The sequence below is a fragment of the Neoarius graeffei genome, chromosome 26 (assembly GCF_027579695.1).
Source record: "Neoarius graeffei isolate fNeoGra1 chromosome 26, fNeoGra1.pri, whole genome shotgun sequence".
NCBI classification, from domain to species: domain Eukaryota; kingdom Metazoa; phylum Chordata; class Actinopteri; order Siluriformes; family Ariidae; genus Neoarius; species Neoarius graeffei.
The window spans coordinates 35,993,505-36,013,005 of record NC_083594.1 but is presented as its reverse complement, the minus strand read 5'-3'; the positions used below and the strand labels follow the sequence as shown (position 1 = coordinate 36,013,005).

Below are 19,501 nucleotides of genomic sequence, written 5' to 3'. Positions count from 1 at the left end.
GCAAGTAATTAACCTTTTTTTTCTTTCCTCGACTCATTTGGATTCGAAGCTTCACTGTCTGTGAAGATTCTCAGTCATCCAGGTCATAGTAACTGTGGGTGGTAAAAGAGAGCTTGCTTGAAGATTCTTGAAGACGTTTCACCTCTCATCCGAAAGGCTTCTTCAGTTCTGTCTGACTAATAGGGAGTATCATGTATTTATCCTCTCATGGATGAAAAGCTCATCTAAGGCCAAGTATACATTAGACTGTATCTGTCTCGTTTTCTTCGCGGATGCACTGTCCATTTACATTAAAACACCTGGAAACGCCAGGAAACGGGAATCCGCCAGGGTCCACGTATTCAATCCAGATCGTGTCTGGTCTGGTGCTGTGTAAACATTGAGAATACGCGGATACGCTGTGCTGAGCTCTAGCTGGCGTCGTCATTGGACAACGTCACTGTGACATCCACCTTCCTGATTCGCTGGCGTTGGTCATGTGACGCGACTGCTGAAAAACGGCGCGGACTTCCGCCTTATATCACCTTTCATTAAAGAGTATAAAAGTATGAAAATACTGCAAATACTGATGCAAATACTGCCCATTGTGTAGTTATGATTGTCTTTAGGCTTGCCATCCTTCCACTTGCAAGTAGTAAGTGACTTGCGCACAGCGGCTCAGTCCCGAATCACTGCTCGTGCACTTCACTCGCGCGCTCTGTGAGCTGCGCAGGGCCGGAGTGCGCACCCTCCAGAGGGCACTCGCTGTTCAGGGCGGAGTGATTTGGAGCGCAGCCGCTGAGGAGGAAGCGATGAGCCGCACTGACACATTTCAACTTACGTGCCGAATTAGTCATGTGATTAGCGTATCCGTGTACTGGCGTTGCTGTGTGCACGCGAATCGTGTATTGGCGTTGCTGTGTGCACGCTAATCATTTTTAAAAATGTTAATCTGATGATCCGCTGATACGGTCTAATGTAAACCCCACCTAAGGTGTCACTGAGTCATCCTGTTGGTGTGGGTCACTGGGGGCTGGATGTGAACGGTCTCGAGAGTCGTTAGGGTGATCAATGGATTGCCTGTTAAGGTGATCAATGGAATGCTGATTCTCTCTATCCTCCTCTGAGGCTACATCCACACGACAACGGCAACGAGATTTTTTTTTTAAATATCGCGTCCACATGGGCAACGGATCAGTAAAATATCAGGTACATCTGGCAACGCAACGCTTGCTGAAAACGATGCAATACACATGCCACACCTCTACGTGCGCTGTAAGACGGTCCCATCGGAGACACCAGAACAATAGAAGTAGATGCATGCGCATAAACCCCTTCTTCTGTAGCATCAGCCACATAAAGTTTTGATTATTAATCAGTAGCGTAAAACGAAAGACGCAAAAAGAGGAATGAATGGGGTAGATGGAAGCCGGTATGCCAACATTCTGATATCCTCCAGAATTCTTTAATGGTCCAGAATAAATTGAATGCTACACATTGATGGATTACTTTGTTCTTCTACGCCCTTTTTGAGGAATGTATTGTCGGACTTAAACCAACAGCTGAAGAGGTGAGATCACTCCTTTTTTTCCCCTATTTTTGCTGGTGGGATTGTTTTTGTTTTTGGAAAGCAGTGAAAATATTTTGTAAGCGCGTTTCATGAACCAAGTTATAGGATTTGTTGACAACTCGCATCGAGTTCGTTACACTTCTACCCGGCGTGAAGCACTGACAGTCATGTGGTTGTGATGTCATCGTAAACAAATCCGTTCTACTCATCCAGACGACTTCGCAACGGCGCCATTGCCAGATTTTTCCACTCTGGAACCCGTTCTCAAAAGATTTCGTTTTGGGGCACCCAAAACGCCGGTGCCGTGTGGACGCCAGGCCGAAACGATAAACAATTTTATCAGATTCACCTGAATCCGTTGCCGTGTGGACAGGGCCTGAGTCACTGAAAACAGCTGGGTTTTGGTGTGCATTCAGTTGTCTGGGAAGTGTGCCAAGGACTGCATTGTAGGTGGCTGATAAATGATGTCTCCTCTGTTCAGTGATGGCCATTCCAGGTTGACAAAAATGGCTTCTTTAACTCCTTGCTCATACCAACGATCCTCTCTGGCTAAAATGTGTACGTTGCAATCCTGAAATGAGTGTCCTTTGTTGTTAAGATGACGGTAGACAGCAGAGTCCCGGCCTGAGGAACTGGCTCTCCTGTGTAGCCATAATAGTGTTAGCTTCTTACCTAGTTAAATTCCATTGAAACAGTATTTTGCAAATTGTATGACTCGAGGCGACAACAAAACAGGTCAGCGCGGTTTATATATCACTGCAAACGTACACACACACCTAGAAGTCTTTGTCGAAGGCTTGTTGCACTTTGATGTCTGATAAATGTCTTCCTTCTTACTGTGAAATTTCCAATACCTCCCATTAATGGTAAAATTACGAGGAAAATTAGGCATCCCAACTACTGAAGCAGAGGCGTAAGGCTTATGAAAATCCTTCCTCGGTTCTTCTTTTTTTTTATAGAAACATAACTTTGTTTATATTTCTGTATACGATATTAGCTACACAGACCACAATATCATCAGTCTCATCTCATCTCATTATCTCTAACCGCTTTATCCTGTTCTACAGGGTCGCAGGCAAGCTGGAGCCTATCCCAGCTGACTACGGGCGAGAGGCGGGGTACATCCTGGACAAGTCGCCAGGTCATCACAGGGCTGACACATAGACACAGACAACCATTCACACTCACATTCACACCTACGGTCAATTTAGAGTCACCAGTTAACCTAACCTGCATGTCTTTGGACTGTGGGGGAAACCGGAGCACCCAGAGGAAACCCACGCGGACACGGGGAGAACATGCAAACTCCGCACAGAAAGGCCCTCGCCGGCCACGGGGCTCGAACCCGGACCTTCTTGCTGTGAGGCGACAGCGTTAACCACTACACCACCGTACCGCCCTAGATCTTCTAGGTCTTCTTCGTAAAAGCTTCACTGTCCCATCACTATGAAGCAGAAAGATAGGACACGATATTAGTGATGTAGAGAGTGGGGCTATCAGGAACTAGTTTGGAAAATATACTGATCTGTCTTGAAAGGGGTCAAGGTCGACGGCTCATTTTTGAGTTTTTAGTGAGAACTGATATGATGAGAGGGGCGGCATGGTGGTGTAGTGGTTAGCGCTGTCGCCTCAGAGCAAGAAGGTCCGGGTTTGAGCCCCGTGGCCGGCAAGGGCCTTTCTGTGCGGAGTTTGCATGTTCTCCCCGTGTCCGCGTGGGTTTCCTCCGGGTGCTCCGGTTTCCCCCACAGTCCAAAGACATGCAGGTTAGGTTAACTGGTGACTCTAAATTGACCGTAGGTGTGAATGGTTGTCTGTGTCTATGTGTCAGCCCTGTGATGACCTGGCGACTTGTCCAGGGTGTACCCCGCCTTTCGCCCGTAGTCAGCTGGGATAGGCTCCAGCTTGCCTGCGACCCTGTAGAAAAGGGGGCCAGTAGTGCAATGGATGAGGTGATATGATGAGAAGAATTTGGGGGCCTCGGTTATAAATTAAGTCCAATAGATGGCAGTAATACAATCCGTGGATGCCAGCTTCTGTAAAATCCCGAAGAAGACTGATGATATTGTGGTCTGTGTAGCTAATATCGTATACAGAAATATAAACAAAGTCGTGTTTCTATTTAAAAAAAAAAAGAAGAAGAACCGAGAAAGGATTTTCATAAGCCTTACGCCTGTGCTTCAGTAGTTGGGATGCCTAATTTTCCTCGTAATTTTACCATTAATGGGAGGTATTGGAAATTTCACAGTAAGAAGGAAGATATATTTATCAGACATCAAAGTGCAACAAGCCTTCGACAAAGACTTCTAGGTGTGTGTGTACGTTTGCAGTGATATATAAACCGCGCTGACCTGTTTTGTTGTCGCCTCGAGTCATACGATTTGCAAAATACTGTTTCAATGGAATTTAACTAGCTAAGAAGCTAACGCTATTACGGCTCGAGTTTCTGCGTTTGCGTATATTTTAGCTGTAATGCTACAATAAAGTATAACTACAAGTGTTATGTTCGAAACGTTAAACATATGGTATGTGTACATTTAGCTACAAATTGTTTATGTAGTAAAGTGTTGATAGGTTACTGTTAGTGAGGCTGAGGGCCCTCGTTATCGTGAGCTTGACAAATTTTAATAAACAATGAAGCTTTTGGAAAATTCGAGTTTTGAGGCCATTAATACTCAGCTCACCATAGAGACTGGAGACTGTAAGATAATTGGACGGTAAGTTTTTGGGAATATATTTTATATACATAATGTGTGTATTAGGGTGCATCAGTTGCCCTCACTTTCATAAAATCTGATGCATTTTTGTTTGTGTGTTCCTTTTCACCAATAAAGACATCCTGTAAAAATTTTTGATCATATTCAAAGGTCTAATGGTGGCACCATGAGGTTCATTTTTTGCCAAAAAACGCTTATTTTATGTTTTCGCGTAAGGTTTGAATCACAATGTTGGACTCCATTTATTGATTTCTTGTGACCCAGAGATCATGTTAAGAACCTTTGCAAGGGATTGAGAAGCATTAATGTGATTCATAATACATTTGTACTGTTTAAAAGTAGTTGAACAATGATTCAATGAACAGCTAAAACTCAAACTGTGCTTGATAATATATTTAGAACATGTACTAAAAATGTGTATCTAAGATATTTGGTATACTCTATAAGGTGCCATAATGTTTTATGAAAAGTGATCGAAATTTTGTCATAAAAGTCATAAAATAGCAGCTTTTTCCATAACTTTGAGCTCCTGGTGCCACCATTAAACTTTTGAATTTTGTCAAAATATTTCACCCAGTGTGTTTTCTTACCAAAAGGAACATAAAAACAAAAATGCATCATGATCGGAGGAACTTTTCATTTTTAACGGGCAACTGATGCACCCTAATGTGTATATGTCTTTGTCATGTCAATAGAATGGACAGCAAAGTGTGGAAATATACTGTAGCTAGTAATAGTAGTGCCTGGTATACAATTAACATGTTTATTAGTGGTTCATGACTGATAAGACAGTAGAATGTAGAAAATAAACATGAGGGAGAGAGAGAATGAGTGTGCCTGTTTTTTTATGTGCATATCATAGTATGCACTTAATGTGTATACATGGTCCACATCATGTATACACATGTTGCTGACTGTTTTTTGTGATGCTGTTTTTCCTTTTAGGATTGAAAGTTACTCCTGCAAAATGGCAGGTGAGGACAAGCAGTTGTTTAAGCAATTCTGTCAGGAGGGACTGCCTCATGTACTGGAAGCCCTCTCCCCTCCTCAGTCCTCTGGAATCAGCCCTAACAAGTAAATATGTGAAAATGCTAGGTCATATTTGGGTTCTGCTTTGTGACCACAGAGACACAGGTCATTCTTAATAGATTGATTGCACATGATGTCACATGTCCCATTACCCTCTCTGATTTAGCTGTGTCTGCCATCTTTGTGGAATAACACATGCATAGCAGTGAGCACCTTCATACGAAATGCCACAAAGTTGTGCAGTTATTGGCTGCTCAAACAATTCTGCTAAGACTGGAGTCAGATTGTTTTAGTTTACCTACTGTTAAAATGCGAGAAGGGCCCCAAATGGAAAATCTAACCCGTAGACAACAGAGACAGTTGCTTGCAAATCTGAACAGGTCTGATATAAAAGAGACCAGCTACAAATATGTATGAGTATGTGCAGATCATTTTGTAAAGGGTAAGTTTTATATTTCTACCGTTTATGTGAACCATAGACAAAATGTATATAAAGATGTGACATACTGTAAGTGATATACATGTAAGCGCTACTCCAATTTATATTGCAGTTACAAATGCATAGCACAAAGCCCCAGTAAAAATGTAGGTAGTTGAACTCGGTAAAATATTGCCTTAGAAGACATCAATAATAAGGGCTTTTTTTTTTTTTTTTTGCTTTGTGTAACATTTGCCTACATCATATGTACTGCACCCTCAGAAAAGCAACTGCAAACCCAAATTAAGCAGGTAGAGAGAGCAGGGTTCCTACGCAGTATGGAAAAGTATGGAATTTGATTTTAGTATTTTCCAGGTCTGGAAAAGTATGGAAAATGGAAATTAGGGTATGGATAAATATTTGTGTTTCCAGACCTTTGCCGCTACATAGTAAAATGAAGCTCAACATTCCGACATTCAGTTGAATTTTGCCAAAGAAATGTGTTGAAATGCAGAGGGAGGGAAACGGGTGTTCTGTTGTACTGGCATGCGCTCCGCCACACCCCCTGAACCTACTTGCTTCTTGCAAGACTTTGGACAAGACGCAGGAAAACCCCCTGCTACAAAACGCCTCTTGAACACGCGTGAACACACATCATAGCTCCAGTCAGTGTAAAAATGCTTATGGCTTACTTGGCAGTGTTGCCAGAATTTGCTAGAAAAATAAGGCACATGGACCCTGAAAACAAGCGACCCAAGACAAAAAAAAAACTGCCAACAAAAATATGAAGGCTGTGTACGCAAACCTACATATAAACTGAACAATGCTGTTATTACATTATTATAATTACATTTAGTTGTCGCTTTTATCCAAAGCCACTTACAGTTATTACAGGGTACAATATGGTTACAACCTGGAGCAATGTGGGGTTAAATGCCTTGCTCAAGGGCACTGCAGCCATTACATACTGGTTAGGGTGGCCACGTCTCGGCCACGTCTGCCATCTCTTGGTATGTGGACAAAATGTGATCTACAGTGGAACTAACACAGGGCATTCATAAAAACAATAGTAAATACAAAAAATGCCATAATGACTGTTTTCAAATTAGAAGCTTCAGTAATGTGTGCACAACATACAGGGTGTCCCGAAAAAATGTATACACACTTTGAATCATTGTGAAGTAGGTGTTTATTAAAATTCATTTCATTTTCAAGGTGTAATAGAATTTACAGACATCACTTTATTGTTTAATCACTGACTCTAACTGATGTTTATAGTCTACGCTGAGACCTGCAACAGTCACTGAAAGTGAATGTCCAAAAATATCAAGAGAACTGAATGTGATTTGCATTGTCAGCAGTGACTGGACCAGAATGGATGTCAGTTTGAGAACAGGCGATGACTAAATAATAAAATGTCTGTAAATTCTATTACTCTTTGAAAATTATATGGATTTTAATAAACACATACAGTACTTTACAGTGATTAAAAGTGTGTATACATTTTTTTTCGGGACATCCTGTATGTGCTTGACATCTTCACACAACTGTGTTTTAAAGGAATACGCCACCCCCAGGTGAAATTGAGTCAGTCCCTGCAGTCCCTAGAGTTGGATGAGTGAGCCAAAGCATTTTGTAGCCGACCCAGCCATTGTCCTGATCTGGAAACGTCCCGGTTAGCTTTAGCTTAGTGTAGTCGCTGTAATCTGGCGTGTCCAGCTAGCATTGTCGTTGCAAAAGTGAATCAAATAACTCACGATTTTTTATAATTATTTCTCATGACCTGTACATTCACATCGAATACACATATCAATCCAAATTAACACGAAGGGATTTACTAGACCAATTTATATCTGGAACTATTTTCGGCCACAGCACAGGCAAAGCACCGCTGCAGGCGCAAAGACACCACGCAGCACCTGAAAACCCTGGTTTCCCTGGTAACACTGGTGTATTGACGGAAGTTGTGGTGCTGCGTGGTGTCTTTGCGCCTGCAGCGGTGCTTTGCCTGTGCTGTGGCCGAAAATAGTTCCAGATATAAATTGGTCTAGTAAATCCCTTCGTGTTAATTTGGATTGATATGTGTATTCGATGTGAATGTACAGGTCATGAGAAATAATTATAAAAAATCGTGAGTTATTTGATTCACTTTTGCAATGACAATGCTAGCTGGACACGCCAGATTACAGCGACTACGCTAAGCTAAAGCTAACCGGGACGTTTCCAGATCAGGACAATGGCTGGGTCGGCTACAAAACGCTTTGGCTCACTCATCCAACTCTAGGGACTGCAGGGACTGACTCAATTTCACTTGGGGGTGGCGTATTCCTTTTAATGTCTTGAAGTGTGCATCAGATACGTGTGCGTCAGAGTGGCATCCTGTATTTTGTGTAATGTGTATATATATTTATGACAAAAACAGGGCACTGGCCAAGCTAAATATGGTATGCATTTTGGTGGTATGTCATAATGTGAGTACCTGTTTGATTTTCAAGTAATTCTTTTAAATATATGAGTAGTTGTTTGTTCGCTGAAGTCTCCAAACCTGAGAATTTGAGTATGGAAAAAGTCTGGAATTTTAAATTTGAAAATGTGTAGGAACCCTGAGAGAGAGAAGAAAAGTCAGTCTATTCAATTGTACTGTATGCTAGTTACTCCGGTTAGCTAGCTAAGCTAACTACAACCAGCACCCTTTATTTGACTTAACGTGTTACATTAACCATCCATTAAATAAAATTACTCTTTAACCTTTTATAAATGTGTTGCAAATATCACCAGAAACATATAGTATAAATAATCGACCTACCTTTATTAGCTGACTTTGGTGACTACGTTCTTCACAGACGACACTACAGTGCACTTACCCTGGCCAGAAAAATTTTCCGGTTATTATCTGTTGGTGTGATGTTGCGTACCCAGCCTGAGACAAAAAAAATTTGTAGGTCGAAAGACTTTTGTACGCTTTCATCTGCTTCCCAGTAGGGATGTCCCGATCAGGTTTTTTTGCCCTCCGATCCGATACCGATCATTTGATTTTGAGTATCTGCCGATACCGAGTCCCGATCCGATACTTCTTATAATCCATAAAAAATAAAGACGAGGAAAGAAACGGATCCAGGATGTTCCTCATTTTTTATTTAACACCTTATTTTAACATCCAACAACTCCGTTAGCAAACAGAGCACTTACATGAGGCAGTTTGAACAATAAATAACAAATTAAAAAAAAAACCTTAAAATACCTGGCAGGAATGTAAACAAATAAAAAAAAAATAAAGTGCCACAGTGCCGGTAATTTGCTTTTAAGAACACATCTCACAGTGGTGTACAGTAATTTCAATTAAGGAAATGAACGTTTTTCTTGATGAAAACAAGCATTTCTACCCTTTCAGGTTTGAGCCCGTTTCTTTTGTCATCCAACGAAAAAAAAATGATCTCATGCTTTGCTTTCCGCTTCGAACTGCTTCCGTGTTCAACTTTGCCGGCAACAGGCAGCCAATAACCAATAGCGTCTCCGCTACAAAGTGATGTCATGCCGCACGCGTTGATGTTGCTGTGTTGAGACAAGAGGTCTGGTCTCACTCTGTGCCAACGCATAGCTATTGATGTGTTAAAAATGAGAATATATTATATAGATATATATCCGATACCTGATCGGGAGGCAATGCCCGATTCCGATCGAGTCTGAAACCATGTGATCGGGCCCGATTTCCGATCACGTGATCGGATCGGGACATCCCTACTTCCCAGTGATGAAGCTAGTAGTTAACACCAGGTAATTCACGATGTCTGTGTAATTCACACTCTGCCACATCCGTACATTGTCTTCATACTTTACGACGTTGTTCAGGGGTGGATCCGTACAGCATTCTTTTATCTTTTCCCTGTATCTGACCTTGTCACTACCCAATTCTTGATATATTTGCGAAAAATTACAGTTTGCCAATGTACTGTCCTCGGTTGCCATGGATGCTCTACCACAAAGATGGCGGACGCAACAAAATCCGAGAGTAATTGCTATAGCATGCAACATTCTGTGTAATTTCTGTAGCACTTGATTTTGCATACACTACCTTTCAGACTTAAAATTTTTCAATTTAATTTTATGTTTCGTGCCATATCATAAAATACATTTATCTCAAGGCACTTTACAATAAATTTAAGTTTCCAGAGGTTTATTTTTTCTTTGCTATACATATATATCTGTGCATTTTCATGGGTTGTTGGTGTTAAAAAGGGCATTAAAAAGCATTAAATTAGATTTGCTGATTTCTGCAGAAACCCTGTGAACTTTTGTAAACATCAACAGTATAACTTTTTAGTAATTTTTAAATGACCTAGACTTAAAAAGAATAAAAATATAATAATGCTGCAAAGCACTGATGGCAGATTCTACCATAACAGAGGCCAGTTAAGTCCCATCTCCTTAAATTGCTGAATTGATTATTTTGATCATTCTATTAAGTTTTTCTAGTAGCATTTGGGGTCTTGGACATTCACAGTAAATTTTAGGACAGTAGTCCTGGTAACTAATTAATAAAAGCCTGACATGACAGACATGCTAAATGACAATAGAAACACATTGGTTTCTATCATCAAAATCTGACAGAAAAACTAACGTCTACCATCATATTCTGACAGACACTCTAGATGACAATAGCAACAAAACTGTTTCTTACATTATTAATCTGACAAATTTAGTAATAATATTAAATACCTCATCACTAGAACCAAATAATAAAATATTGAAATAAAGATAAAATTTATTTTCAAAATTGAAATATCAACAATAATTGTCAGAACAGTGATGATAGACACGACTGTGTCACTTTCGTGGGGAAATAACACATTGAAATGGCCTGTCGGTTGAAAGGGTCGCAAGTGGCTCTGATTTATCTCAACTTACGATAGTTTTCCTCCAGAAAAATTTAAATATGAATGCACAAATATATTCTCAATGTTTCTATCATCAAAAATTTATATCGTCAGAATAGCTGACTGAAAATCTTACCTTGATTTATTTGATGAAATCTAGCTGTCAGAACTCCAAGTCTTGCCCGGAAGTAAATGTCTGCTGTCACAAAAATCATGCGCAGTAGAATTTCCTCTTTGCGTCAGTCAGCATGTGTGTGGTGAGGGCTTGAATTTTGCTATCGTCAGGTGCATTTGACTGACAGACTGACGATAGCATTTTTTAAAAATAACTGTGGGCTTCTCTCGTGAATGAAATAGTTTTTTCGCTGTTAATCTATTTCAACTCTATCTGTTGACACCCAAAAATTATAAAGCCTGCTTCCACACGATAACTACCAAAGATCCATAATGGCTGAGTCTATCGTCAGGTCATCTGACAGAAATTCACTGACGATAGCAACAGGGATAATGAAAGTGATTTTTAAAATGGGAGTTATGTCTGTCAGATATGTCAAAGAAATAGAACTTTATTCTTTAAAAATCTTTTATTGATATACTCAGTATATTTTTAAATGACATGCTGTTTTAGAAGACCAAATACCATATTTTCAATCTTTTAAATATTACCTCATTGAAAAAAGGACAAGAAAAATTTCTTATTTTGTGGGCAAGTGGTTAATGGATCCAGTTACAGTAGAATCTGCCTGATGACTTCTCCAATAAATAAGTTTCTCAAATTAAAATGAAATGAATTTCCATGACTGAAGTGCAGCATCAATCAACAGTTCCAGCTTATAAGCCTGCTCATTTTATTTTAAGGAAATGAACTTTTCCATATTATCTAAAGTGCACCATTAACAGTTCCAGCTTGTAACCCTGTTCAGTTTCATTCAACCCCCCCCCCCAAATAAATAAATAGATAGATAGATACCTTGTTCACATTGTCATCTGAAAGGGCAGATCTGCTGGCAATTACGGTATTGGGACAGAGGTCAGTCACATTCGCGTGGTGCCATTTCAAATGAGCGATCAAGTTTGAGGTGTTGCCAGAGGCATACCAGATTACTACTGAGCGATGTTGGCACATTGCTTTTGTCTTATCCACTTGTCTCTGTCTGTCATTGTATTTCAGTTGGAAACCGAAATGTTCCCAAAAAGGAGACCTTAATGATAAGGGCAGGTTTTCAAGCCCTGACTTCTCATTTACATTAGCCATGACGTTCATAGCTTGGCTATGTTTGTAGTGCACTTGAAGTGTGAGGCGGAGACGTAACAAATGTATGGTCCGCCACTTAATATGTTCGTGTGGGAACTCTGATTTGAAGTATGTACAGTACGCAAAAACGCCTGCTGTTAGATTGCATTTGGTACACAGCTGCACCATACCGAAAGTCCTGTACCGAAACAGTCCAGTATGAATGTGTACCATTACACCCCTATTGCATGTGCATGCATATAAGTTTCAGCGCTGTGTAAAATAAGTAAATAAAAACAATGTTATGATTTGCAAATCATGGAAACCCTATATTTCGTTGAAAATGGTACAAGGACAACATATCAAATGTTCTAACAGAAATTTTTAGTTTTAGAAATATATCTGCTCATTTTGAATTTGGTGTCTGCAACAAGTTTCAAAAAAGTTAGGACGAGGCAACAAAAGACTGGAAAAGTTGTGTAATGTTTAAACAAACAAACCTCTCGTGTGCTCAAAAATGATTAAAAGATTCAATCAAGTAATAGTTAGCAATGTCAGAAACCCCTATGTGGCAAAAGATGGAGGACATACCGGTACGATCAAAAAGAGTGAGAGTGATGTCTTCAGACACTCTCTATATTAAGTTAGCTAACGTTATGTTATGGATATTCATAGTGAGATCATATCCCAACATGATATCACTTTGTAAACATCAAGTTAGCTAGCCACAGAAAAGGACTTATTTACTACGTACATGTTATTTTAAATGAGCACAGTCAGTCTACTACTGTACTACTTCACTCACACAAATCAAAGTAGTGATAGGCAGTGGAGAGGTGAGTGAAAACAAATTACAGAAAGAAGTAAGCTATCTGACTTTCTAATGAGAGTTATAAATTAACTAACTATAAATGGCTCATATTCCATTTTAATCTCTAAATCGCTACAGTATAACACTTTTTTCTTTCATGAAAGTATTTTTCTTTGGAAATAATTTCTTGTCTGTTACTCAGCAGGGACAGCTGCCACAGGTGATAGGCAGGGTGCAGGAACAATATATAGAAAGTGGAGAGGTGAGCAAATTACAGAATCAAGCAATAAGGTATGAGAGACTGTGGTACAGATGGGTGACAAAATCAAAATGAAGTATCTTAATCGTGAGGCCACCATGAGTCTCCAGAATATCTTCGGTGTGCCTTGCCAAGTCTGTGGAACTGTATTGGAGGGATGACCTTTCCTCCAAGATATTCCCTTGTTTATGTACACCCTTTATTTAATGAGGGAATTTAACTGAGATCAACATTTCTTTTGCAAGAGACCTGAGTACAGCAGATAGACCTCGGGTAGGGGTATCTGAAAAACTTAAGCCCTTTTGAGGATTTGTGCCTGTACTTTTTCCCCTACCATCTTTGAAATCAAAATTCCGCCCCTGCCCAAATAGAACACTAGCAGCTCTCCTGCTGAAACTGCATCCCCTCAGTACAGGACTCACCACAGGATCAGTGGCTTTGATCCAACTTGGATAAAAAAAGGGTTATTTTGTAAAAATTGTTCTAAAATAAATCTGGAGACATAAATATGACTCCTTTAACTGTTTGTTCAGGTCCAAATGCTCTGAGCCACAGGGAGGGGTCCTGCAGGTGACCATCCTCATCCAGCAACACACACACACACACACACACACACACACACACACCCCAGCCAGTAAACTTAAGGGAAACACTGCAGGTGATGTCAACAGGTTATTGTAATTATGATTTGGTACAAAAAGCAGTATTCAGTAAAGGCCTAGTCTTTGAGGAGCAAAGATGGCCCAAGGCTCTCCAGCTGGTCAAGAAGTGCATGAGGAAAATTATTGAAATGTTTCAAAGAAAGATAGGAAGGGATTTGGATATTTCACCCTCTGTAGTGCATATCATCATTAAACTCAAGGAATCTGGAGGAATTTCGGTGTGTGAAGGGCAAGGGTGCAAATCTAAATCTAATCTACCCGTCATCTCCAGTCCTTCTGGTGGCACTGCATCAAGAATTGTCATTCATCTATAGCTGATATAACCACATGGGCTTGGGATTCACTTTGGCAACCATTTACAAAGCTCTACAATAAGGAGTTGCATCCACATATGCCAGGTAAAATTTTACTGTGCAAAAAGGAAGTTTTATGCTGACTGTGTCCAGAAGTGCTTTCAACTTCTCTGGGTTTGGCGGCATCTGGGACGGGCCATCACACAGTGGAAACCTGTATTGTGGTCAGATGACTCCATATTCCAGGTGTAGATAGATAGATAAAGAAAGAAAGAAAGAAATGGTCACCATGTGTTCCAGACCAAAGGCAAAAAGGAACATCCAGATTGTTGCCAGCAACAAGTCCAAAAGCTAGGGTTTGTCATGGTATGGGGTGGTGTCCATGCCCTTGGCAAAGGTAACTTGCACATCTATGGTGGCAGCATTAATGCAGAAAAGTACATTGAGAATTTGGAGCAACATATTCTGCCATGTTTTATAGAGATATGTCAATAACATGGTGCAAAACCACATTCTGCACATGTTAGAAAGGCATATCTGCGGAAGGAGAGTGTGCCTGTCCCCAATAGAGAATGTGTGGTGAATTTTGAAACAAAAATATGATGGTGATTCTGTACTGTTGCACACCTTAAGATCTGTTTGCAGGAAGAATGGGACAAAATAATCCTGAAATGCTTATCACTTGGTGTCTTCAGTCCCTAAGCATCTTTTTAGTGGTGTGAGAAGGAATTGCAAAATTACAAATTGGTAAATGCTTTACCTTCCCACTTTTTTTTTTTATAAATGTGTTGCACAAATCAAAATTGAAGTGTTTATTTTTGAAAAAGTTAATGAGGTAAAATATAAAAAAATGTCCTGTTGCATTGTTTTGAGTGCAATACAGGTCAAAGATTATTTACAAATCATTTTCAGTTTTAATTTGAATTTCAACATACTGTCCCAGCTTTTTCGTGTGTGTGTGCGCGTGCGTGCATGCACTTTCAGGCTGAGCCACAGTCAAAGTGGCGATGAAGGGGAGGGTCCACTTTCTGATAAGTGCAGCAGGAAAACTCTGTTCTACTTGATTGCTACTCTCAACGAGTCCTTCAGGCCAGACTATGACTTCAGCCGTACCCGAGGACACGACTTCAGTAGAGAACCCAGTGTCAACTGGGTAGGGAAATTTTAACACACATCTTGTTAAAACTCTGTTGCATGCCGAAGAGCTGTTTTGATTATATTTACGAGGACCATTAATAGAAAATGTGACTGCTGTCAGGGAGTGCAAATTTAGCAAAACTAAAAATGAACCATTTCACAATGTCCTTTCAGGTGTTTAATGCTGTGAATGGTAGCTTGTCTGCTGCTGCTGGGGAGGTATACAGTCACTTGCAGCCTCAGCTGTGGGAGGCAATTGACAATGAGATCAGTCTGGCTGAGTGTGACATTTACAGGTACGACTCCTTTTAATCCAAAGCATGAAGGCAACATTTTGAAACTCATGTTCAGGGGTCATGATTGATCTAGACTAGGAGTTCTCAACCTTTTCTACTTTTAAAGGCCAATTTATGCTGACAACGCAGTCCTCGCAGATGGCGTCGCAGATGGCGTCGCAGATAGCGTCTGCGTAGCCCCCCCACCTTCGCAGACGCTCTGCGCGCACCTCCCAAAAATTGTGACCACCGCAGAAGCCTCGCAGACAGCGTCGCAGACAAGAGGGCTCTGATTGGTCCACTCTACATCTGCTGTACACGCACTTCCGCTTCCCTACTTTCCCGGTTTGGTTTGTTTTCACAACCGCCATTTTTAAAAACACGAGCGAAGATGGAGCAGCACGAAGAGCGGTTGATCGAGGAAGTGAGGAAGTACGGACATCTATACGACTCCAGTTCTAGTCATTATAAGTAACCGGAGGATAAACACTCCACTAACCACACCCACCAACTACTCCTAGCGACTTCGCGCCCCCTTGCGTTGTGGCGGTGAATAACATCGTGCACGCCTATTACTCCCCGCTCAACGATAAATTACAACTGTCTGCGAAAAGCTATCTGCGAAAGCCTTGTCGCAAGAGCATGCAGAGGCCCTAAGGCCCACCTATTCATACTTGTAATGAATTGAGGCCCATTAACAAAAGATCCCCAATTATTTTGGCTCATCTATTCTATTAGAATCCAATACTCTATTGTAAAGTGTATTAATGGGATGCAACATCACTCCCTGTTACAGATGGAAGCCCAGGAATTAAATAAATGCAATAAAACAAACTGTTTTTAACTGTAGGTATTGTATTTAAAACTGTAGGGATGTGCCAGAAGCCAACATAAAACCATGCATGCAGGGTATTCAGTCAAAAGGGATTAATGGTCCAAAAGTGGAGTCTGGTCAATTAACGCAAGAACTTATTGCCATGTTTGTGTACAGCAAACAGGCAAGTTATTAAAACCAAGAAGTGGATATAGAAACCACTCAATGGGATAGATCCTTACATGCTAACAAAAGTATTTTTCCTATGAGTTGGAAAATTATCCATCTGTTAATTTTGCCAACATCTCAAACTATTTGGTGCTGCAGACATCGTTCTACAGGGGGACACGGATGAAAACCTGGAAGAGCATGGAGACATACAACTTTTTATGGGGCTGGGTTAAAGATCTGGGGATCGAGACACAAGATAAATCCTGTATTGTTTATTCCCGGGGAAGTGGGAATTTGCAGCTTTTTGTACACATCTTTGCGATGATTGTGAAGACATTACAAGTTTTAGTATCGGGGTAAACGAACCACAGCCTCTCAATTTTCCCTGCTCTTCTCTTCTTCGGAGCGCATTGTGCGTACACTTGGGACCCAGTCGTTATAGAAAACATCTGATGCTGATTTGAGCACTGTTTTCACAGAGACTTTGTGAAATATTCTGTCAGGTATGCAGCGATAGACAGATGCAAGTGTGTTTTATTAGCAGGTGTGATATTTACAAAACAAAACGTGAGGCAAGGTCAGAGGAACAAAACACAAACGAAAGCAGAATCATAAAGGAGAGTATTTAACCAGTCATAAACATGGCAAGAAACAAATGTGACCGTGATAATGATAATACTTCACAAAGTCTCTGTGAAAACAGCTTAAATCAACATCAGGTGTTTCCTATAATGACTGTGTCCCCAGCATGTGTATAACGCATTCCATGAGCGCGTGCGGCTGCTTGAGCTGCGCCAGACTCAAGCGCACAAAGGTGTAACAGTCAAATGTTCGCCTGCACGGTCACAACTTTTAGGTTGCCTGTATGTTGCCACGCATCGCCACCAAAATGCCTAATTTTCGTCGATAACCCATCGCAAAGCATTGCAAGCTGTAGTGTGACCATAGCTTAATGATGTGGATGTGACATCAGATGCAACCCAGCAATCGTACCCTACTACAAGTAAAAATTAGCTTCAACGTGGAAAAAAAAATCGACCCAGTGGTTGAGAAACACTGATCCTATACCACTTGATTTTACTCTGTGTTTTATGATTAGGTCAATTATGTACTAAAAGACTATTTTCGGTCCTAATTCCAGCTATAATCCAGACCTTGATTCTGACCCATTTGGAGAAGAAGGCAACCTGTGGTCCTTCAACTACTTCTTCTACAATAAGAGGCTGAAAAGAATTGTGTTCTTCACCTGTCGCTCTGTGAGGTAGAGTTTGTTAGCTACATCACTATGGATGATTATTTTCCATTTCAGAAAATTGCCAATTTTTTTTTTTATCTTTGTTTTTTACACATATGTATAAAATTTAAAAAAAAAAGGGAGAACAGTGCCAAGTTGGCATTGTGGACAACAGTTGAAATAATCATGACTGCATGATTTGGGTAACAAACAAATCCGCAGGCATGGGGCAAACGTTTACTTAATTATTTAGCTTATTTGCTCACTCTTTTGTGTAAATAATAAGCTTGGAATAATTATTGTTCAAAAATGTAAAATAGTTTAAATTATTAATTAGCACGTATATGTACTGCTTAATGGCAATACAATATATTAAAATTTTAAGCACTTTTATATTTCGTTGTTTTTTTTGGTGACAAATGAACGCCATATGACTTCATCAACTGGATTTAGCAACTACTAATGCCTTGAGCATCTACTAAATCCGATATTGAGGATGCACACTGCAAAGACACTCTTAACAAAGTTGCTCTTAAGAGACCTTCTTACGAGTGAATTCGGGAAAACCAGAGACAACGTTCGTTGCTTAACCCTCTGGGGTCAAGAGCTTTGCTGGCAAAGTTCAACAGGTTTAGAATGAGTAGGTCATGTGTTTGGATAAATATTTTTGAGTTTTTTGTCATGCAAGCATGATTTAACATATTGACAAACTTTACACTTTCTTATGTGCCCACTGCCAAATAATATTATAGTTTTTAAATTACCTAAACTAGATGAAACATAAAACTTGTCACCTTACTCAGGCTACGTTTACATTAGACCGTATCTGTCTCGTTTTCTTTGCGGATGCACTGTCCGTTTACATTAAACCGCCTGGAAACACTGGGAAACGGGAATCCGCCAGCGTCCACGTATTCAATCCAGATCGTGTCAGCTCCGGTGCTGTGTAAACATTCAGAATGCACGAATACGCTGTGCTGAGCTCTAGCTGGCGTCATCATTGGACAACGTCACTGTGACATCCACCTTCCTGATTCGCTGGCGTTGGTCATGTGACGCAACTGCTGAAAAACGGCGCGGACTTCCGCCTTGTATCACCTTTCATTAAAGAGTATAAAAGTATGAAAATACTGCAAATATTGATGCAAATACTGCCCATTGTGTAGTTATGATTGTCTTTAAGCTTGCCATCCTTCCACTTGCAAGTGGTAAGTGATATGCGCTGGGATCACACACACAGCGGCTCAGTCCCGAATCACAGCTTGTTCACTTCACTCGCGTGCTGTGTGATCTGCGCAAGGCCGGAGTGCGCACCCTCCAGAGGGCACTCGCTGTTCAGGGCGGAGTGATTTGGAGCACAGGATGCCTGCGGAGCCGAGCGTATCCGTGAATTGGTATTGCTGTGTGCACGCAAATCGTGTATTGGTGTTGCTGTGTGCACACTAATCGTTTTAAAAACGTTAATCTGATGATCCGCTGATACGGTCTAATGTAAGCATGGGCTTAGTCACACCGGAGTTGGAGCGCTAAGAGCCCACTTACGCAAGACTATTCACATGGTAACGCCATGATGATCACTTTCAGTCTTTGAGTTTCGATTGGTTTCTCTTTTGTGGTGGGGACACCCACCGAAAACAGGATAAAATCTGTCAGACATGGGCTACATCCACACGGCAACGAGATTTTTTTTTTTTTTTAAATATCGTGTCCACATGGGCAACGGATCAGTAAAATACCAGGTACACATGGCAACGCTTGCTGAAAACGATGCAATACACATGCCACACCTCTACGTGCGCTGTAAGACGGTCCCATCAGAGACACCAGAACAATAGAAGAAGTAGACGCATGCGCATAAACCCCTTCTTCTGTAGCATCAGCCACATAAAGTTTTGATTATTAATCAGTAGCGTAAAACGAAAGACGCGGAAAGAGGAATGAATGGAGGTAGATGGAAGCCGGTACGCCAACATTCTGATATCCTCCAGAATCCTTTAATGGTCCGGAATAAATTGAATGCTACACGT

The 19,501-nt window shown here is 40.7% G+C and overlaps 1 protein-coding gene across 6 annotated transcripts in view; it reads left to right on the top strand.

Annotated features, from left to right (window-relative positions):
* The first annotated feature begins 3,590 nt into the window (after positions 1 to 3,590).
* The window catches only part of maf1a (MAF1 homolog, negative regulator of RNA polymerase III a), a 36,884-nt gene continuing 20,973 nt past the window's right edge, over positions 3,591 to 19,501 (top strand). For 2 of the 6 annotated variants that reach the window (XM_060910347.1, XM_060910345.1), the window contains exons 1-5: positions 3,591 to 4,263; positions 5,209 to 5,337; positions 14,828 to 14,996; positions 15,155 to 15,276; positions 17,382 to 17,501. In XM_060910347.1, the coding sequence (XP_060766330.1) occupies positions 4,181 to 4,263; positions 5,209 to 5,337; positions 14,828 to 14,996; positions 15,155 to 15,276; positions 17,382 to 17,501 (623 nt within the window). In that variant the 5' untranslated portion in view covers positions 3,591 to 4,180. Of the gene's footprint in view, positions 4,264 to 5,208; positions 5,338 to 9,904; positions 14,997 to 15,154; positions 15,277 to 17,381; positions 17,502 to 19,501 lie in introns of those variants that run through there. The other 4 variants (XM_060910348.1, XM_060910344.1, XM_060910346.1 and 1 more) reach the window with 4 other exon arrangements.